An 18,322-nucleotide genomic window follows, 5' to 3' on the forward strand; every position below is an offset into this window, starting at 1 on the left:
TTTCTTCCTGTGCATAGGTATATAAAATACTAGTAAAGAAAACCCCAGAAGAAAGCTGGGTAGTTTTCAGAAGATACACTGACTTCTCTAGGCTTAATGACAAAGTAAGTACTATAATAAATCCAAACTAACATTTCAGTTTTGAATTCTTTTCTGTTTCCTATACTTCTGTTATATTTTTTCTTCTTTGTTAATTGAGTCAAATCCATTCTAGTTCATAAGAAAATTAATTTTTTAAATAAATTTTTAAAATAAAAATTTTTATAAAAAATTTTAAAAATAAAAATTTTTAGCATAAAAATATGAAACTTTAAAATTGCCAACAGAAATATAAATAATTATCTTGTGAGTCTGAAAAAGATGTGTATAAGATCTTTTGAATTATTATAAAATTATATATGTCTATAAGATAATGAACAAAAACATATTTAACATATTGTATTAGTTTCCTATTACTGCATAATAAATTACCACAAACTTTGTTGCTTAAAATAACACCTGTTTATTATTTAGTGGTGTGGGTGGGTTCAGCTGGGTTCCTTGCTTAGCATCAAGCAAAGTCAAAATCAAGCTGTTAGCTGGGCTGGGCACTTATCTGGAGGCTCTGGAGGAGAATTACCTTCCAAGCTTATTCAGGTTGTTGGCAGAATTTAGTTTCTTGAAGTTGTAGGGCCGAATTTTCTGTTTCCTGGCTGATTGTCAGCCAAAAATCATTCATACTTCATAGAGACTGCTCTCCAGTCCTTGTACATAGCCCCTCCATCTTCAAAGCCAGCAACAGTGAGCCAAGTTCTTCCTGTACTTTGAAGCTCTTTGACTTTCTCCTCTGCCACCAGCTAGAGAAAACAGTCTAAAGGGATCAGGTGGTAAGATAAGGCTCACCCAGATAATCTTAGCTTAAGGTCAGTTGATTAGTAACCTTAATTACAGCTGCAAAATCCTTTTTCTGTGTAACATAATAAAATCACAGAAGTAACACCAGAGGCAAAGATCATGGACCATCTAGAATTCTGTCTACTGTGCATACAAAACAGAAGAATAATAAACCTCAGTGTATTAAGAACCCTTAAAACTAAATTAGGAAAGTGAACCCCAAAGTAAAAAATGCAACAAACAGTATGAGCAGGATAATTCACAGAAGAAACATAAATGATCAATAAACCTGGAAAACACTTAATATCACAGATACTCCAAGAAAAGGAAACTAAGACACTCTTTTTCACCTGTCAAGCTGACAGATATTTAAATGATAATACCCAGCGTTGGAAGTATGAGTCTTCCTAGGGGATACCCAAAAGTTTTGCATAATTTAACATAATAATCACATTTCTAGGATTTATCATATATAAGTAGTCATAAACATGGGAAATATTTAGCTTTAAGGACACTTACCACAGTGTTTTGTATATTGTTTTGTTTATCTGTGTTTTACTTTGCTTTTAGTAGTTAAAAGTTGGAAGCAACCTAAATTTCTAAAAGCGAAGAATTAAGTAAATTATTATTAGAATATAATAGCAAAAGAAGAGCTGCCTTGTCCCCAGAGCTAGAGGAAATTTAGATGGGGCAGGAGGCAGAGGGTGTGATATTTTGGAAGCCAAGAGAAAAATCATTTATCTAAAAGAAGCAAGCAGTTCATTATGCTTCTGAGAGGCCAAGTAAGATGATCTTAGAACGTGCAGAAATTACTCTCCAATTTTGACAGGTGTTTAATAAGAAAGCTGTACTGGTCCTGTTCTCTCCCATTTGTGACTTTTCCTTTCCTCCTTCTTTGGACTCCTTGAAGCTTTAAAGTTAGTATATTTTTATAGTGTTTGGTGATGGGAAACCCATGTAACTTTGTAGTTATTTAGCTGCCAAATTTTTCTGCCACTGTAAAAACCTCAGTTTAAATGAAAAGGTAAAATATGGAATGCTAAATTATTTTATCCATTTTAAGATTTGGTTAAGATGCTTTCTTGTAATATGCCAAAATAAAGTGTTATTTCTAATGTATACCTACAATTATATATGAATTTTATTTACTGTTCCTGAGCTTCGTACATTATACTGATGAATTTAAAATCTATAATTCTGTACTTCTGTTAATTTTTTTAAATGACTAAACAAGCAGAAAGATAAAAGCAATTCATGAAGTTACCTGATAGTTAAGTGGAATACTTAGTTTTTAATGAAATTATTACAATTTTGATCATGCAGACTAATTTCAAACAGTTTCATTGTAGACCTATTTAATCCTTTATGAAAAAAATCCATTATTTTTCTTTTCAGACTACACTGTTATTTAGTGTTTACTTCCTATTATCTCTTTAGATTTCATCTTTATTGCTGAAGTATTTTCTTAGGCAAGCTGAAATTTAGATAAATCTTTTAGAAAAAAGATGATAGGAGTTTAATTTAAATTTAGTAAATATCTCCTTGATCCTCCAAGATGGGCATTTAAAATTAATAAGTGTTTATGTTGGTGTTATAGGTACCAGAAAGAGCTCTACCCATCAGTTGCTTTTACTGGCAATATTTTAAAAAAGTATGTCAAACACTAAGAGACACACAGTTTAAATTGTAGTTATCATTGATGTAATTGTAAAAAATAAAAGCTTAGGATTTTTCATTTTATAAAATCAATCATGAAGTATTTATGAAATGAGTAGATAGAGTTCAGCATTGTGCTAGGAATTTGGAGTTGCTCTTATGTAGAAACTATATAGATGTGATTCTAACTTTAAGGAATTTACATTTCCCAGTTATATAGTTGTGAAGTACAAATAGCTAATTGGCGATACAAAAATTATTGAACGTGCTAAAATAACACTGCTTAGAAAGAGAACATTTATATAGAACGTTAATATTTTCTTTCTGTTTTATTTTTATTTCCTGGGTTATGGTCTGACTTCAACTTCTCTGAGAGTGATAAGAGCCTCTGCTGAGGAAGTCAGAGGACAAAGTCATGAGCAAATTCTGGAATGCACAGGGCTTATCAGAGTTGGGGCAACCAGGCGGGGTTTTAGGGTGGACTGGGAGATGCATTGATTGTAGAAATATGGCCACGAGAAGTGAGTTTTTTTCTAAATTCTATTTAAAATTTAAGCTCAATATTTCTACTTCCAGGTTACAGCAGTAGGACAAAGCTGAACATTTCTGTGAGGTAAAATTACTGTTCTCAGTTGCTTCCAGGCAGCAGAGCATAGGGAGAGAGAGAGCAGGACCTTACCAACTCATTGTCAAGACATTCCAGGTTCATATAAAAAATCTGTGGCAGATGCAACCAGGCATTCAGTCCTCACATTAAAAAGAAGTTCAGTGATATTCTTCCACATGTCTGTCTCTTGAGTCACGCTGCTCTCTCCTAAACTGATCTGCCCTCCATATGAGCTTCGTAAGTGGAATCCTGAGATTGCCTTTCACTGTCTTTCTGGTGATTTTTTTTCATTTCTCTCCTTTGTTGGATCTTATTTTTTCTATCCCTTATCTTCCTCTTCTTGAATTACCCAATTGTGGGACAACTCCTTCTTTTCTGTGGACAATTTTTTAAGGGAAAAAAAAAATCTAACCATTTAAATTGTAAATGGTTTTTATAATTTAAATTATAAAGCTTAAAATTAATAAAAAGCCTATTTTCATTTCCCTCATGACTTTTGTTAATTTTCTTTCCAGATACATTAAATATCAAAGCTCCAAGGCCATAAATATCTAATTACATCTTGAAATCAAATTAAGGTTTTAGTTATCTAAGTTACTCTATAGTTTTTGCCTTATTTATTTTATCTTCACGTTTATAGAAATATAGACAGAATGTTATAATTTACCATTTTTCCACTATTTTATGCAGTGCATTTTTCCTTTGTAGTTGTGATATTCATTTTATATTTAAGTATAGAAATGCAAACATACACGGATTCATTTCAGTCATTCATTTATTGAACATATATTGTTGACTGCTTGTTATGTAGCAGGCACTATGCTAGACATTAAAGATGCAACTGTGACTAAGGCATGCATAATAATTGTAGTGTAGTAAAATGGTTCTCAATCTTAATTACACTTTGGATTCCGCTGGAAAGCTTTTTAAAATTACAATGCCCAGGCCTCATTTCAACTAATTAAATCCTAATCTATCAGAGATGGGAAACAATCATTAATATCTTTTAAAACTCCTGGGTGATTCTAATGTGCAGCCACAGTTTAGAATCACTGGTCTACTAAGACAGCCTAAATTAAATGTGCTGTTTACATTGTGAATGATGTCATTAAAGAAATAAATTCATGATTTGACAGTGTGTGTCAGATTGTCTTTTCTAAAAGTGGCCACAGCAGTATCTTTAGTCCCATATGCTCTTCCTGAATCTTGCCACTGCCCATCAAGAGATAGAATACATTTCCCCCCCTCCCTGAACCTGGATGGTCTTGCGACTACTCAACCCAATAGAGGTCAGTGGAAATAATGCTGTGTGACTTTTAAGCCTAGATTACAAGAAGTGCACAATTTCATTCTGGCTTGCTTTCTTGGAATGCTCCCTTTTGAAGCCAGCCTCCATGCTGCAAGAAAAGTCCAAGACACCTGGAGAGGCCAGTGTTAGGCTTATGGCTGACAACCTTGGCAAAGTTCTCAGCCAGCGGCCAGCATCATCCACTGTAGATGTAAGTGAGTGAACTTCAGACAGTTCCAGCACCCAGCCTTCAAGTCTTTCAGCTGAGGCCTGAATTCATTGCATAGTAGAGATATATCATCCTTACTGTACCTCATATGAATTATTGCCCTAAAAAATCTGTGAGCTTAATATTAATAAATGGTTATCTTGTATCACTGAGATTTTAGGTAATTTGTTACACAGTTGTAGTAACTTGAACAGAATGTAGAAGAGAAGACTTCACTTAGTTTACAGGGTTGGGAAAGTCTTCCCTAAGAAAGTAAAATTTAAGCCAAATGTATAAAATAGGTCATAACCAAAATATAAAAGTTAAAACTAAACTTTTAGGAAAGACACATAGAAGAAAATCTTTACAGCCTTGGAGTAAGCAAACATTTTTTTGTGATCTAAAAAAAAGCATAAACCATAAAAGAAACAATGGATGAATTAAATAACATTAAAATTAAAAAAACATCTGCTCTGTTAAGACTGTTAAATTGAAAAGTCAGGCCAAGTTGGGAGAAAATATTTGTAATGCATGTATCTGACAAAGGACTTGTATCTGAAATATATAAAGAACTCTTATAACTTAGGCAACCTAATTTTTTTAAAGGGAAGGTGCTAAAAAATTTAATACGTAATTCACCATTGAAGATACTCAAATGCAAATAAGCAGATGAGAAGATATTCAACTTCATTTGTCAGCAAAGAAATGCAAATTACAGCCAGAATGAAATGGTTCTACACCCCCACTAAAATTTAACATTCAAAAGATGGACAATGCCAAGTTCTGGCAAGGATGTGGAAAGACTGGAACTCTTCTGTATACACAGCTGGTAGAAAACAAGAAATAAAACAAGGCATAAAAAGCTTAACTGAATTTAATTCTTTTATTTTAAACTTATTTCATGAATAATTTCATGTAGTCAACAGGATAGATTTTGTAGAATTGATAGTGCTTGAGTTAAACATTGTATTTGCTCTTTTCTTCTTTTTCAGTTAAAAGAGATGTTTCCAGGTTTTCGACTAGCACTTCCTCCAAAACGCTGGTTTAAAGATAATTACAATGCTGACTTTTTAGAAGATAGACAATTAGGATTACAAGCGTTTCTTCAAAATTTAGTAGCTCACAAGGACATTGCTAACTGGTATGTAATGAATTGAAATAAGAGATTATAAAAGCATTCCAATAACTGGCATAAATTAAAGAATGAATCTATGATCATAGTTATTTAAGCACAAAAATACAGGGTTGGAGTATAATTACTTGTCTTCTTTAACAAAGTACTACAAGAGATTTTCTTGCTTTCTTTCAATAAGGACTTTATTTGACATTTCATTTTTATCAAAGCTTATTTTAAACAGTCAGTAAAGTGAAAAATCCAGTGTACCATGTACTAAACCACCCAAAGGTAAACTTTTAGTATTTTGTATTTTAGCAATGACTTAAACAAAACCACTTACATATTAGTAAAATTTTGGTTAATATGATACTATGTAATTGTAAGGGTAATATTCTTTATATTTCTCCAAAGTAGTGCAAAAATATTAAAATTGTGAAATTGGCTTAATTTACATAGAAGATAGAGTGAAAATACCAAACAGCATTAAAAAAGGAAAAGAACAGATCTATGTGGATTTTTTGCTTCAGAATATATTTACAAGAAAATTGCTTAGTGGTTCAATATCAGCTAAGTATCTAATTTTGGAACTTATGTTATCAGATAAATTAAAACTATTTTGAAAAAAAAAGTAGAAAGCATTTACAGTGTAGCAATAGCTTATAGATAACTTGGGCCTGTAACTGTCTTGGGCAGTTTTTCACATGAGGATGGAAAACAAATTAAGAAAACCATTCTATCTAATTTTTTCTACCTCTTTTTCTCAACCTTTGCATGTATTAATTTTTTTCCTGCATGACACACACGCGATATATATATAGATAGATAGATATACACACACATATATATAGATATAGATATATACATATACATATATATATATACATCTTGCTTTTCAGTGTGTGCCACATAAGCCTGATGGCTTCTCAAGGTCTCTGCCCATCCTCCCTTATTTTTCTCTTAATGAAGGAACTACAAGCCAAACCCATTCTTTCTACTCCAGATTGATATATGCAGTTGTCTCCTCGACATCTTCAGATATCTCAAAATTACGTCAAACCTAAAACATATTTGAAAGTTTAGTCTGCAGACTTTTTTTCTCCAATTTGCAGCAGCATCATCTACCCAGAACCTGTGAGTCATCTTTAACACATCCTTCACTACCCTTAACATTTCCCTTGCAAGTACCACTCAAGTCTGTCTACTTCTCTCCATCCCTGCCATCACTACCCTAGTCCAAGCAGGTATCTCTCACCTTAATTACTGTAGATGCTTTCTCACTGGTCTTCCTCCTCCCCTCTTACTACTATAGCTCAGTAGAGCCACAGTGATCTTTGTGATGCAGTTTGACTTATTCTTTCTGGTCCCTGCCTGCCTGCCTTCTTTCCAACCTTGGGTTTTGTTATTCCTGCCCACCTCCCCTTCTCTGTACATTTGCCATATTTGGTCTTCTTTTAATTCTCCAAAATCAGCTTGCTCCTTGTTTCTCAGAGCCTTCAAATATGCTATTTCCTGAAAAGGCAGCCTTTCACACTACTACCCGATCCAACCCTGACCTTGTACCTTACCCATCCTTCAGTTTTCAACACAAACTGCACTTCCTTAGGTAACTGGCCTCCTGACTGACCACTCACCACCACTATCACCACCACCAAACACTAGGTCAGTTCTCTATCACAGAGTCTGTACCATCCCTTCTCAACTGGCTCTGATGCTTTAAGACACCGTTCATCACCCATAGGTAATGAATTAACTTATTTCCTATATACTAAGATGATACTAGCTATGTGCCGGTCTCAATAGAATTGAGACAATAATCACTTAAATCATTATCAGTAGGGGTCAGTTCTCTCTTGGAATCTCAGTTGAGAAAGGCTAATTGGTACTTCACTTTCATAGCATTTCAGCTTATAATTATTTCTGTCAATATTTGTCTTTCTCCCACCAGATTGTAAGATGTTTAACAACAGGTCATGTGGCTATTTTACTCACCATTCAATCTGATGTTTAGCACAGCGCTAACATAGTTGGTTCTCAATAAGTACTTCTTGAATGAATGATATAACTATTGATATTCACTGATATACTGTGTATTAGAAAAAAAAAATTGAAGCCAATGTGACAGAGTTAGCGATTATGTGGTCTAGGTGGTGAAAACATTAGTGCTCCCCACTTTATATATATATATTACATCTCAAAAGAAAAAAGAGAAAAGATTAGTGTTAATTCAGACACACAAAGCAGGAATAAAAACCAGTAAACACCAAAATTATAGAGAAAGCCTTGGAAGAAAATATGTTTAATAGCATACCATAAAAGAGGACTTGTACTACCACCAAGAAGTCGACATATCCTCTCCCCTTTTCTCTTGTCCCTTGTTCGGTAAACCTTTATGTCTCTGTATTTAAAATATTGTGGTGAATTAAAATCAAATGTATTCTATAAATGAATTCTCTATTTTTAAAATACTGATAATAGATCTTAGTTGCTAAAGTAGAGATTACTAGGGCCATTTGAGATCCTGTCATTTCTAAAGCGGCATAGCTCAGAACAGTGGTAATGGTCTTGCTCAATTCATAAATAGGCATTTTAGGCAAAGAAAGGTTTCTTAGCCAAATAAGTTGGGGAAAGGTTTCATTTGATATCCCTAGAGGATTAAAGGTTCTAAGAAATCTTGCATGAAAGAATCTAGTATGCCTTGCGTTTGTTTGCCTACCTGCCTTTGTCATATATTATCAGGCATTTAGGGAATGCAGGAAGATAACCTCAATTCAATTAAAAGCAGGGTACTTGTGCCTTGGTACCCACTATCTTTTTTATAGGTGATGGGTAGCATTTTTTGTTTCACAATGTAAGAGACTTCTTAATAACATATTGCTTAAAATGTGAGTCAGAGAAGAGGAGGAAGGGTTATTCATACAGAGCAAATCTTATGCATTTGCCCTGTGTTAAAGGGTATAAAAAAGGGGATATATACTCACTGGTTTTAAAATTCATTTAGAGAAATTAGGCTCCTGTTTGAACAAAATAATGACATTTGTGAATTGCTACTTGGTATGATACAGTTTATAAAAGTAACAAGAACTCAAAGAAGTGGGGAGATCAGTGCTGTTTGCAATGGTCAAGCAGTACTGAGAGTGGGATTTGGGGAGCCTGGAATGCTTAAGATTATGGGTAGGAAGATGGATATGAGTCAGAAACAAATAATTAGAAAGTATATAGAAAGTCTGAGGTTGCCAAATATTTATGAATTGATGGTTGATCCATTAAAAAACTAGCACAGTACTTTCCTACATTTTTTGAGATTATATCTTGTCATCCCTCAGTACTGTTCCTTCTATAAAATACATACCTAATTCTAAATGTATCACAGACTAAATTATTGCACTGATTCTGCCATCAGTACTACTGTTGTACTGCACAGCCAAGATTTTAACTATCTCTGCAATCTAAATTCAAATAGTAGTTGGAGCATAAGGTAGTTCATCAGACAAAAGCTTGATTGTATCCAACAAGGTAGGAGAAGAGTGAAAGAAGATTGTCTCATTTTTTACAATTAAAAAGGAAGGGGGGGAAATCCCTCCTAAGGGAGAAAAGGAAAAAAGACAAAATCTCAACATTTCTTTATGAAAACATAAAACTGCTTGTAAGAATCACTACATAAAAACATCAATTAGTTGCATATTACCTGCTGGGTTGCCTGTTAGCATTCTGGTACAGTTGGAATGGCAACATAGAAAAAGCTTAGTATCTTTAGCTGGCCAAATAATTATTTGATATTGTTTATACATTCATATTAATTGTTTATTAATTGTTCTTTCACTTTTTGTATCCTTAGCACCTTACAACAAGGTTAATTCTTAACCTTCCTCTTGGCTAAGCACTTACCATTACACAATGGGCAGCCCTTAATGCTACATATTCTCCAACTCTTAACAAAGCAGAAATGGAAGAAAATATGAATTGAATGGATGTTAAGGACTATTGATTTGAATATTTTAAAAGAATGTTGTTTTCAGATTTATTTAGAAAGTTCAAAGTAAGGATGCAGATAAAAACTATTTACATAATAAACAGATTTATTAGAGATTTTATCTGTTTAATAAATATTTATTTAGAGCTTACTATTTAAAAGATGCTTTGACTATATAAAAATGAGTTAGATACTCATCCTATTTTAAAAAACTGAAGAGAAAGAAGACATACCCCCAGAAATCATAATGGATAATTAGATCTCTTTTAAAGATGGAAAAGAGAACTTTTGACTAGGAAAATTAGAAAAGGTTTTGCAGAGGGTGATAGTTGAACTGCACTTTAAAGAATTAGTGATCATTGGCCCAGCAAGGAAAGATGAAGAAGGACTTTGCAAATGATAGGAAATATCATAATCAAAATGCAGAAGCAAGAAGGTACAGGTCTTGTACCAGGAACAACATGCAAGTCAGTTTATCAAGGTGAATATAGTCTTACGTTGCACAGTCTTAGTTAAAATATAGCTATTTGTTTTACACTGTCTTGAACTACTTTTAAATTATTATGTCATTAATCAGCACAGCAAATATTTTACCATTCTCCATTTTTAGAAGTACTTCACATATATCTTACATGCCATTTTTTTCTTTTTAATTTTTCAAAATTCAAAAGTTAAAGTTATGTATTTGTCTTCACGCTATCATTTATCTGTAAGGGGTTCAGTACGAAAATTCAGTATTTTTAATTCTACATCTATTTTTTTAAAGTTCAGGATGGATCTGGATTAATAGCAGTTCATGGCTTTAAAGAAAAGAAAATAGTATCCAAACATTAATATGACAGAACAATTGAAATAAATGAGAATATTCTTTTAAAAAACTACTTGGGAGATATGATAGCCATCTTTACGTACTTGAAAGATTTGAAAGATTGTTTTTGGAAGGAAGGATTGATCATGTATATTTAAGAGTAGTGCTTCTCCAACTGTAATGTGCCTGTGAATCACCTGGGATTTGTTAATGCTGACCCTGATTCAGCAAGCGTGAGGGGAAGATTTTGCATTTCTAACAGGTTTCTAGGTGATGCTGATACTGGCTGGTCTATATAACCTCATTTTGAATAGCAAGGCTAACATATAAAATAGGAATAACAGCAAGAAGTTAGAGGAAGGTACTATCAGCTCAGATTTTAAAAAGTTACTTGTCATTTCAAGCTGTCCAATATAAAAATGTTCTGCCTTTTGAAAAAGTAGATTTCTCTTCATCTTAACTATTTGAAGAGAGTAGATAACTATCAGTGGTATCAAAGAGGGAATTATTAAATGGGATATGTTTGATTAGATGACAAGTTAGGTCTCTTCTAGTTAAAAAAACTTCAATAATTCTCTACTTGAACAAGAATACTTAAAGATAACTTTTGTACATTTGCAGCCTGAACTGTCTTTTCACAGGAAATGTGATCATTAATGTCTCTAAGTTGTTTTTATTTTTTTAATTTAAAAAAGAAAATTTAAGATATTCAGAGAAGTTAATCTTAGTATTTATATAAAAATGAAAGAAGAATTCAGTTATTTATACAGTAGTTCATATAATGCTATCTCATGAGAATCAACACATTACTAAGGTTGGTTGGATGGTTTTTGCTACAAAATGTTATTTTGGTAGAAATTAAATTACAGATAGTTATAAAATTTGCAATAAAGTCAAATATGTTGTTCTTAAGAGCATAGTTTGAAAATACGGTAAAACTCTTTAAAAAAATTCAAGAGAATCAAAGAAACAGGTGAATTTATAGTACAGATTTGCTCTGATAATTAAAACAATGCTGAGGGATACCATAGGTGATTTCCTTATCTGCCTTTAGTAAATTAAGTCAACACCTGATCCCAATTTTAAAATAGGTTTCCCAAACACAGTAAAAAAGTATTCCAGATAATAAAAGGAATAATGGCACACATAGACAGTCAATAAATATTCACTGGATCTAAATAAAGTTATGTAGTCAGTGATTCTCAAGCAAGGGTGAGGGTTTCCTTTCCTAGGGGGAAAAATGTATCAGAATTTCTAAGAAAGCAATTGTTTTCTCAATTACTACCATCTTCCAGAGATTCTTGTGTGTCCTCTCCTTAGAAAGAAAATAGAGTTTGAGGGTATTGACTGCTTTTTTTACTGACTGAGTCTTGTTGAAGCAGAGGAAATGTAATGAGCCACTGAAAAGGTTTTATGTAAATTAACATTGTAAAGCCAGTTTCAAATTTTATTCTGCTACTGATTAAAGAAAGTAAAGCATAGAGTATAACCTTGGAACTATATGGATAAAAACTTAAAGAATCCATTGGATTTCATGTAAGTAGAACTCTAGTGAGCCATGGATCATAAAGATTTTTAGGGAAGGTGAATGAAACAGAATAACCACTCCAAAATGATTCCTCCAGCTGAATACACTGTCAACATTCACTGTCCATCTTGGCTAAATTTCTACTGTAAACCAAAGATATAAAAAGGGATATATGTGTACTCCTTTACCCCTTTTTCTTTCCTAGCAGTAGCAGTCCAGTAGAGTAATTTGTAAACATAAAAGCAACATTAAAGTATGAGGAAATTTGAATATAAAACTGTAAGAAAATAATGTCTCACATTTGTCATATACTGAAAGTATTAAACAGGACCCTTCCATATGTTTCTTAGCAGTTTGCTTTCAGTCTTAAGTGCTATTTCCTCAGGGTTTCATACAAACTTGACCTCTCAATCCCAGATCAATTGATTTCCTAGGAGTCATTTGTATGTAATAGCAGGTGCCCCGGTATAAATAATGGGTGGATAGAAGTATAATATCTACATCAGAAGACCTTGTTCTACTCTGTGCTATCAGCCAACTGCAGTGTTCTACTAGAGGCCACGACTAGAGAGGGATGCAGATAAATCAGATGTTTTCAGAGAGAAGTGTCCAGCAAGGAGAATCCAAATGAACCAAAGCATAAGACAAAAGAATTTAAAGGTAGAAAAGGATACATATTCACACTCAGGGAACAGATTGAAAGTACAGCTCTACCACCTGCACTTTCTGACAATAGGCAAGTAATTTCACCTCTCTGAAATTCAGTATCATTTGTGAATGAAGATCCAATACTTATCCTAATCTTACATGATTGTCGTGAAAATTAAATACAATAGAATATGTGAGCATATTAAATACAATAAGATATGTAAAATTCCATTTAACTCTTCATGGACACCTCCTGACATCATCAACCTGTCTGGCCTAATCTGAAACCAAAAGCCCCATTCCCTTTTTAGCATAAGTTGACATCCCCTTTTTGTAGTGTATCAAGAAATCCTGGCTGGGTGCGGTCGCGGTGGTTCGTGCCTGTAATCCCAGCACTTTGGGAGGCTGAGGCGGGCGGATCACCTGAGGTCAGGAGTGGGAGACCAGCCTGGCCAACATGGAGAAACACCATCTCTACTAAAAATACAAAAATTAGCTGGGTGTGGTGGTGGGAGCCTCTAATCCCTGCTACTCGGGAGGCTGACGCAGGAGAATCGCTGGAACCCAGGAGGCGGAGGTTGCAGTGAGCCAAGATCACATCACTGCACTCCAGACTTCAGCCTGGGCTGTTAACAAGAGCGAGACTCATCTTAAAAAAAAAAAGAAAAGAAAATCCTTTGTAAAAGGAAATTTGTAAAGATTTTATTTTGCAAATCTAAAATAAGGATCCACATTTATATTTTGATGTGTACATAGAGTTGTCTCTCGGTTGAACAGTCCAAACTTGCTTTTTATAAAGGCAGGGAGGCATTTTTATTATAAGGAAGTTTGGTTATCTACCTCCTTAACCTGTTTCTCTGATAATAGCAAAGTATAAGCATAACAATATCATTTTTTAATAACTATTTTAAAATTTGTGGTCATTTAGAGATGGGATGGTTAGAATTTTTTCTCTCGAACTATCTAGGGAAAATATTTAAGTAAATTAATATAATAAACATGATTGCAAGGTCAGTCTTTAACTTGTTTGAGAGTAAATGCTTTTCGGTCACTTTAGAAGCATCTACTGAAACAAAAACAAGTGAGGTATAAATTAGAAATTGCATTTATTCATAAAAGGATAATGACTGTTAGACTAGTTCAGACTAATATTTCTTTGAAAATCATAAAGAGGCTATTCACTATGTTGGTCTCTTGAACCATTATTGTGAAGTATGTTTTATAGTTTGTATGTAACAATAAATTTGTGATATTTATGTTCTAAGATCTTAGAAAACACCTTAAGATCTTTGCATCTTCTATAGTTTTATATTTATATTTAGTTACTTGTATGAAAACACATAACCAACTTGTTTAAAACACTGTACAGCTTCAAAGTAACTTTTGCTTTTTGCTATCTTTTGCAAACTTATTTGTACTTCAGATCATTTTTTTTTTCCCTTTGAAAAGCCTTGCAGTGAGAGAATTTCTTTGTTTGGATGATCCACCGGGTCCATTTGATAGCCTAGAAGAAAGCAGGGTAAGTGCTGTATTATATAGCACATGAAAAGAGGAACAAATAATACAGTACAATAACTACATTGTTTCTTGGATGGAATAGCAAACAGCAAAATATTATAATTTCAGGCTGTGGTAGTTTTGCACAGAAAGCTTTCAATGTTTGAGTCAAAGGTTGCTTTCAGTGAAATACATAGACTTAGCTCAGTGAAAAAGTAAAAATTCATATATGTCTTATAGTCAATAAAGCTCTAAAATTAAATCCTGCATTATTTTTACTGTTTCAAAAAAATGATTTGGGGGACCTTTTTATATTTAATAATACTATGATGTGTAAACTGAGTTTTCTTCCATTTGAGTGTCAAAATAAGGAATGTACAGCTAAAATCAAATTTAAAACTTCAGGGATAGGAGTGATTATCTTGTTATTGGTTTAGCTTGTGCCTGATGCTTCTCAAATTACATTAATTGACGTGTTAAAGTGTCCTGTTTCTTGAAGCAATAGCCTAGATTCACAAAACAGATTTGGTAATAGTAGATTAGCTAGGATTTTATGCAAGTTTTTTCCCCAAATGTTTAATGGCATTTAAATGGAACAGATTTAATTGGTAGGTTTGTAATGTTTTCATTCAAGCTGAGTCAGTTCTTTGTGTTAGATTGAATGCCATGGCCTTTTTAAAACAGCTTTATTGGAGTAATATTTTCATCCATAATATTCACCAATTTGTTGTTTGCTATTCTACTGAAAATGTACAATTTAATACTTTTTTGGAAATTTATAGAGCAGTTACCATCATCACTGTAACCCAATTTTAGAATATTTTCATCACCTCAAAAAGAATTCCTATAAGCCATTTTGCAGTCAGTCTGCACTTCCAGCCCAAGGCAACCACTGATCTGCTTTCATTCTCTACACATTTGCCCTTTCTGGATATTTCATATAAATAAAATCATACAGTGTGTGTTTGTGTGTGTGTATTAGTTTACCATATACATAACTTTTATATATACAGTCTGCCTAATATATAATATACAGTATTATAATCTTTTACACCTGATTTATTTCACTTAGCATGCTTTTGAGGGTATTCCATGTTATCCTCTATAATTATTTCATTACTAAATGGTTTTTCATTGTTTGCATATACCACATTTTGTTTATCCAGTCACCCATTGAGGGATACTTGGATTGTTTCCAGTTTTGTGTATTATGAGTAATGCTATGAACAATTTCATATAATGTTTTGTGTGAACATATGGTTTTATTTCTCATGGACTGAGAAATTCTACTTCCCTAAGAGTAGACGTGTTTGATCATGTAACAAGTTTAACTTTTTAAAGAAACCAATAAAGTTTTTGAAAGTTGCTGTATTCTATTCTCACTTGTACTGTACGAGAGTTTTAGTTTCTCTATGTCCTCACAAACATTTGATATTATCTCCCTTTTGGATTATAGCCATTCTCTTGGATAGGTAGTGATATTTCATTATAGCTTTAATTTTCATGTTTCTAATGATTTTTTTGATATTGATCATCATGTCACATGCTTTTTAGCCATTCATGTTTTCTTCAATGAAATGTCTGTTCACGTCTTGCCCATTTTTTAAAAAACCTGGGCTGTTTATCTTATTCAGTTATAAAATCTTTACTTTAGATATTAATCCTTTATCAGAGATACAATTTGTAGATATTTTCTTCCAGTCTGTAGGTGTCTTTTCATCCTCTTAATGGCATTCTTTGAAGTGCAAAAGTTTTTAATTTTAATGAAGTTTATTTTATCACTTTTTTAAATGGCTTATGCTTTTACTATTGTATTATAAAAACTCTTTGCCTAACCCAACATTACAAATATTTTCTCATATATATATTTTTAATTTTATATTTTAGCTCTTACAGTTAGGTTTATGGTCTATTTTGGGTTAATTTTTTTTAAGGTATTAGGTAAGGGTCTTAAGTTCCTATACCTATCTTAATTTTTTTTTAGTTCATTTTGTTTAATTATGTTGACACTTCTGTCAGAAATCAAATGACCATGAAAAGAAGGGTTTGTTTCTGGACTCTTAATTCTAGTCTGTTGATCTATTTTCCTGTCCTTGTGCCAGTATGATACTGTCTTGTTTACTGCAGCTCTATTATCATTACTGTTTGCATAGCATATCTTTTCCCATCCTTTTACTTTCAATCTGTTTGTATCTTTCAACCCAAGATCCATCCCTTCTACATAGCGTGTAATTGGGTCTTGATCTGTTATTCTTTCTGACATCTGTCTTTTACATCTGCCATTTTGCAATTTGTTTTGTTTCTCTCATCTGTCTCCATCCCATTCCTCCTTTTATCTTGTGTAAAATAATTTTTAGTATGCCATTTTGATTCTTCTGTAGAATTTTTTACTTTTTCTTATTTTTCAGTGACTGCTCAAGGTATTATATTTCAGTGAAATATAAACTTGGCTCCAATATCTCTCCGTTTCCTCCCTCTTTCTTTGTGTTGCTATTGTTATCTATTTTACATATATCTTATAAACCTAACAATACAGTGCAATAATTATTTCTTTATACAGTCTTTTGTGCTCTAAAGAACTTAAGAAATGGGAAAATATATTTCATAGATTATTTTATTTAATCCACATGTTTACTATTTCTGGCCCTCTTCATTTCTTCCTGGAGGTTGATGTGATCATCTGGTATCACTTCCTTTCAGTCTCATAATCTTCCTTTAGTTTTTCTTGTAAGACGGGTCTGCTAGCAGCAAATTCTCACAGTCTTTGTTTAGCTGGAAATGGTCATTTTTGAAAGATAGTTTTACTGACAGATTTTTTTCTTCCAGCACTTTGAATGTGTCATTCCACTGCCTTCTGGCCCCTATTATTTCTGATAAAAAAAAATCAACCTTTATATTGTTTCCATGTGCATGATGAGCCATTTTGCCCTTGCTGCTTTCAAGATATTCTGTTTGTTTGACTTTCAGCAGTTTGATTATGATGTATTGGGATGTAGATCTCTTTCTGTTTCCCATGCTTTGGCTTCATTGAGCTTTTTTGACTTGACAGATTAATGTTTTATATCAAACTTTGGAATTTGTTAGCCATTATTTCTTCAAATACTTTTTCACTCCCTTTTTCTCTCCCTTCTCCTTCTTGGACTGTCATTACTTGTATATTTGTATACCCTATGTTGTGCAAAATGTCTCTGAAGTGCTGTTCATTTTTCTTCAATTGCTTTTTTCTCTGATCTTCAGATTGAAAATTTCTATTGATCTTCAGATTCACAGATTTATATTTCGGTCATATTAAATCTCCTGTTGAGCCCCTCTTGTTAATTTTTCAGTTACTGTGCTTTTCAACTCCAAAATTCTGAATTGCTTATTTCTTAACTGTTCTTTCTCTTTATTGAGATTTTTCTATTTGTTGACTCATTATCATTATCCTTATCATTAATTCAATTTTTTCTAGTTTATTTCATGTACGTAATGGTTGCATTAAAAATCACTGCCTGATATATCTAACATTTGGGGCCGTTTAGAGATAGCTTCAATTGACTGCCTTTTTTCCTGAGTATGCTTAGATTGACCTTGTTTCTTTGAGTGTTTTATACATTTTTTTGAATACAAGATATTTTAGGTGATACACTGTAGCAACTCTTGATTCTTAATCTCTGTCTCCTATAGTGGTTATTATTATTTTGTCTGTCTGTTTAGTAACTTGCCTGGACTAAATCTGTGAAGTTTGTCTCCTCAACAATGTGTGGTCACTGGTGTCTTTTCTCAGTATTTTTTTCCTCATTTTATTTTTAAGCCTGGCTTTCTTGTATTTCTGCATAGCTTAATGTTCAGTCAACAGTTGGTCATAAATTTTGCTTATATACCTCAAACTAGTAAGATTTTTACACTCTGGTAATGGATCTGTATATAGTCTAAGGAGTGTATTTAAAGTTAAGGTCATTTTCAAGTATGCTGTAGATTTTAGTTTCTGCTGAATCCTTTCCCATCTCCTATTCTATACACACATATGGGCTCTGTTGTCCTGTGTGGCTTGGGTCCCAGGATATGTGGAAAGCTTATCAAGGCCCCATAGATATATCGTTTCCCAGAACTCCCTATTAAATCCTGGCTAGATCATTGCTT

General features: G+C 33.0%; 1 protein-coding gene across 10 annotated transcripts in view; it reads left to right on the top strand.

Annotated features, from left to right (window-relative positions):
- Positions 1-18,322, top strand: part of SNX16 (sorting nexin 16) — a 43,415-nt gene that overhangs the window by 13,399 nt on the left and 11,694 nt on the right. For all 10 annotated transcript variants that reach the window (XM_031014117.3, XM_055349424.2, XM_019031873.4 and 7 more), the window contains 3 exons: positions 18-104; positions 5,625-5,773; positions 14,153-14,222. In XM_031014117.3, coding sequence (XP_030869977.1) covers positions 18-104; positions 5,625-5,773; positions 14,153-14,222 — 306 coding nt within the window. The remainder of the gene's footprint in view (positions 1-17; positions 105-5,624; positions 5,774-14,152; positions 14,223-18,322) is intronic.

The sequence above is a fragment of the Gorilla gorilla genome, chromosome 7, assembly GCF_029281585.2.
Source record: "Gorilla gorilla gorilla isolate KB3781 chromosome 7, NHGRI_mGorGor1-v2.1_pri, whole genome shotgun sequence".
NCBI lineage: Eukaryota > Metazoa > Chordata > Mammalia > Primates > Hominidae > Gorilla > Gorilla gorilla.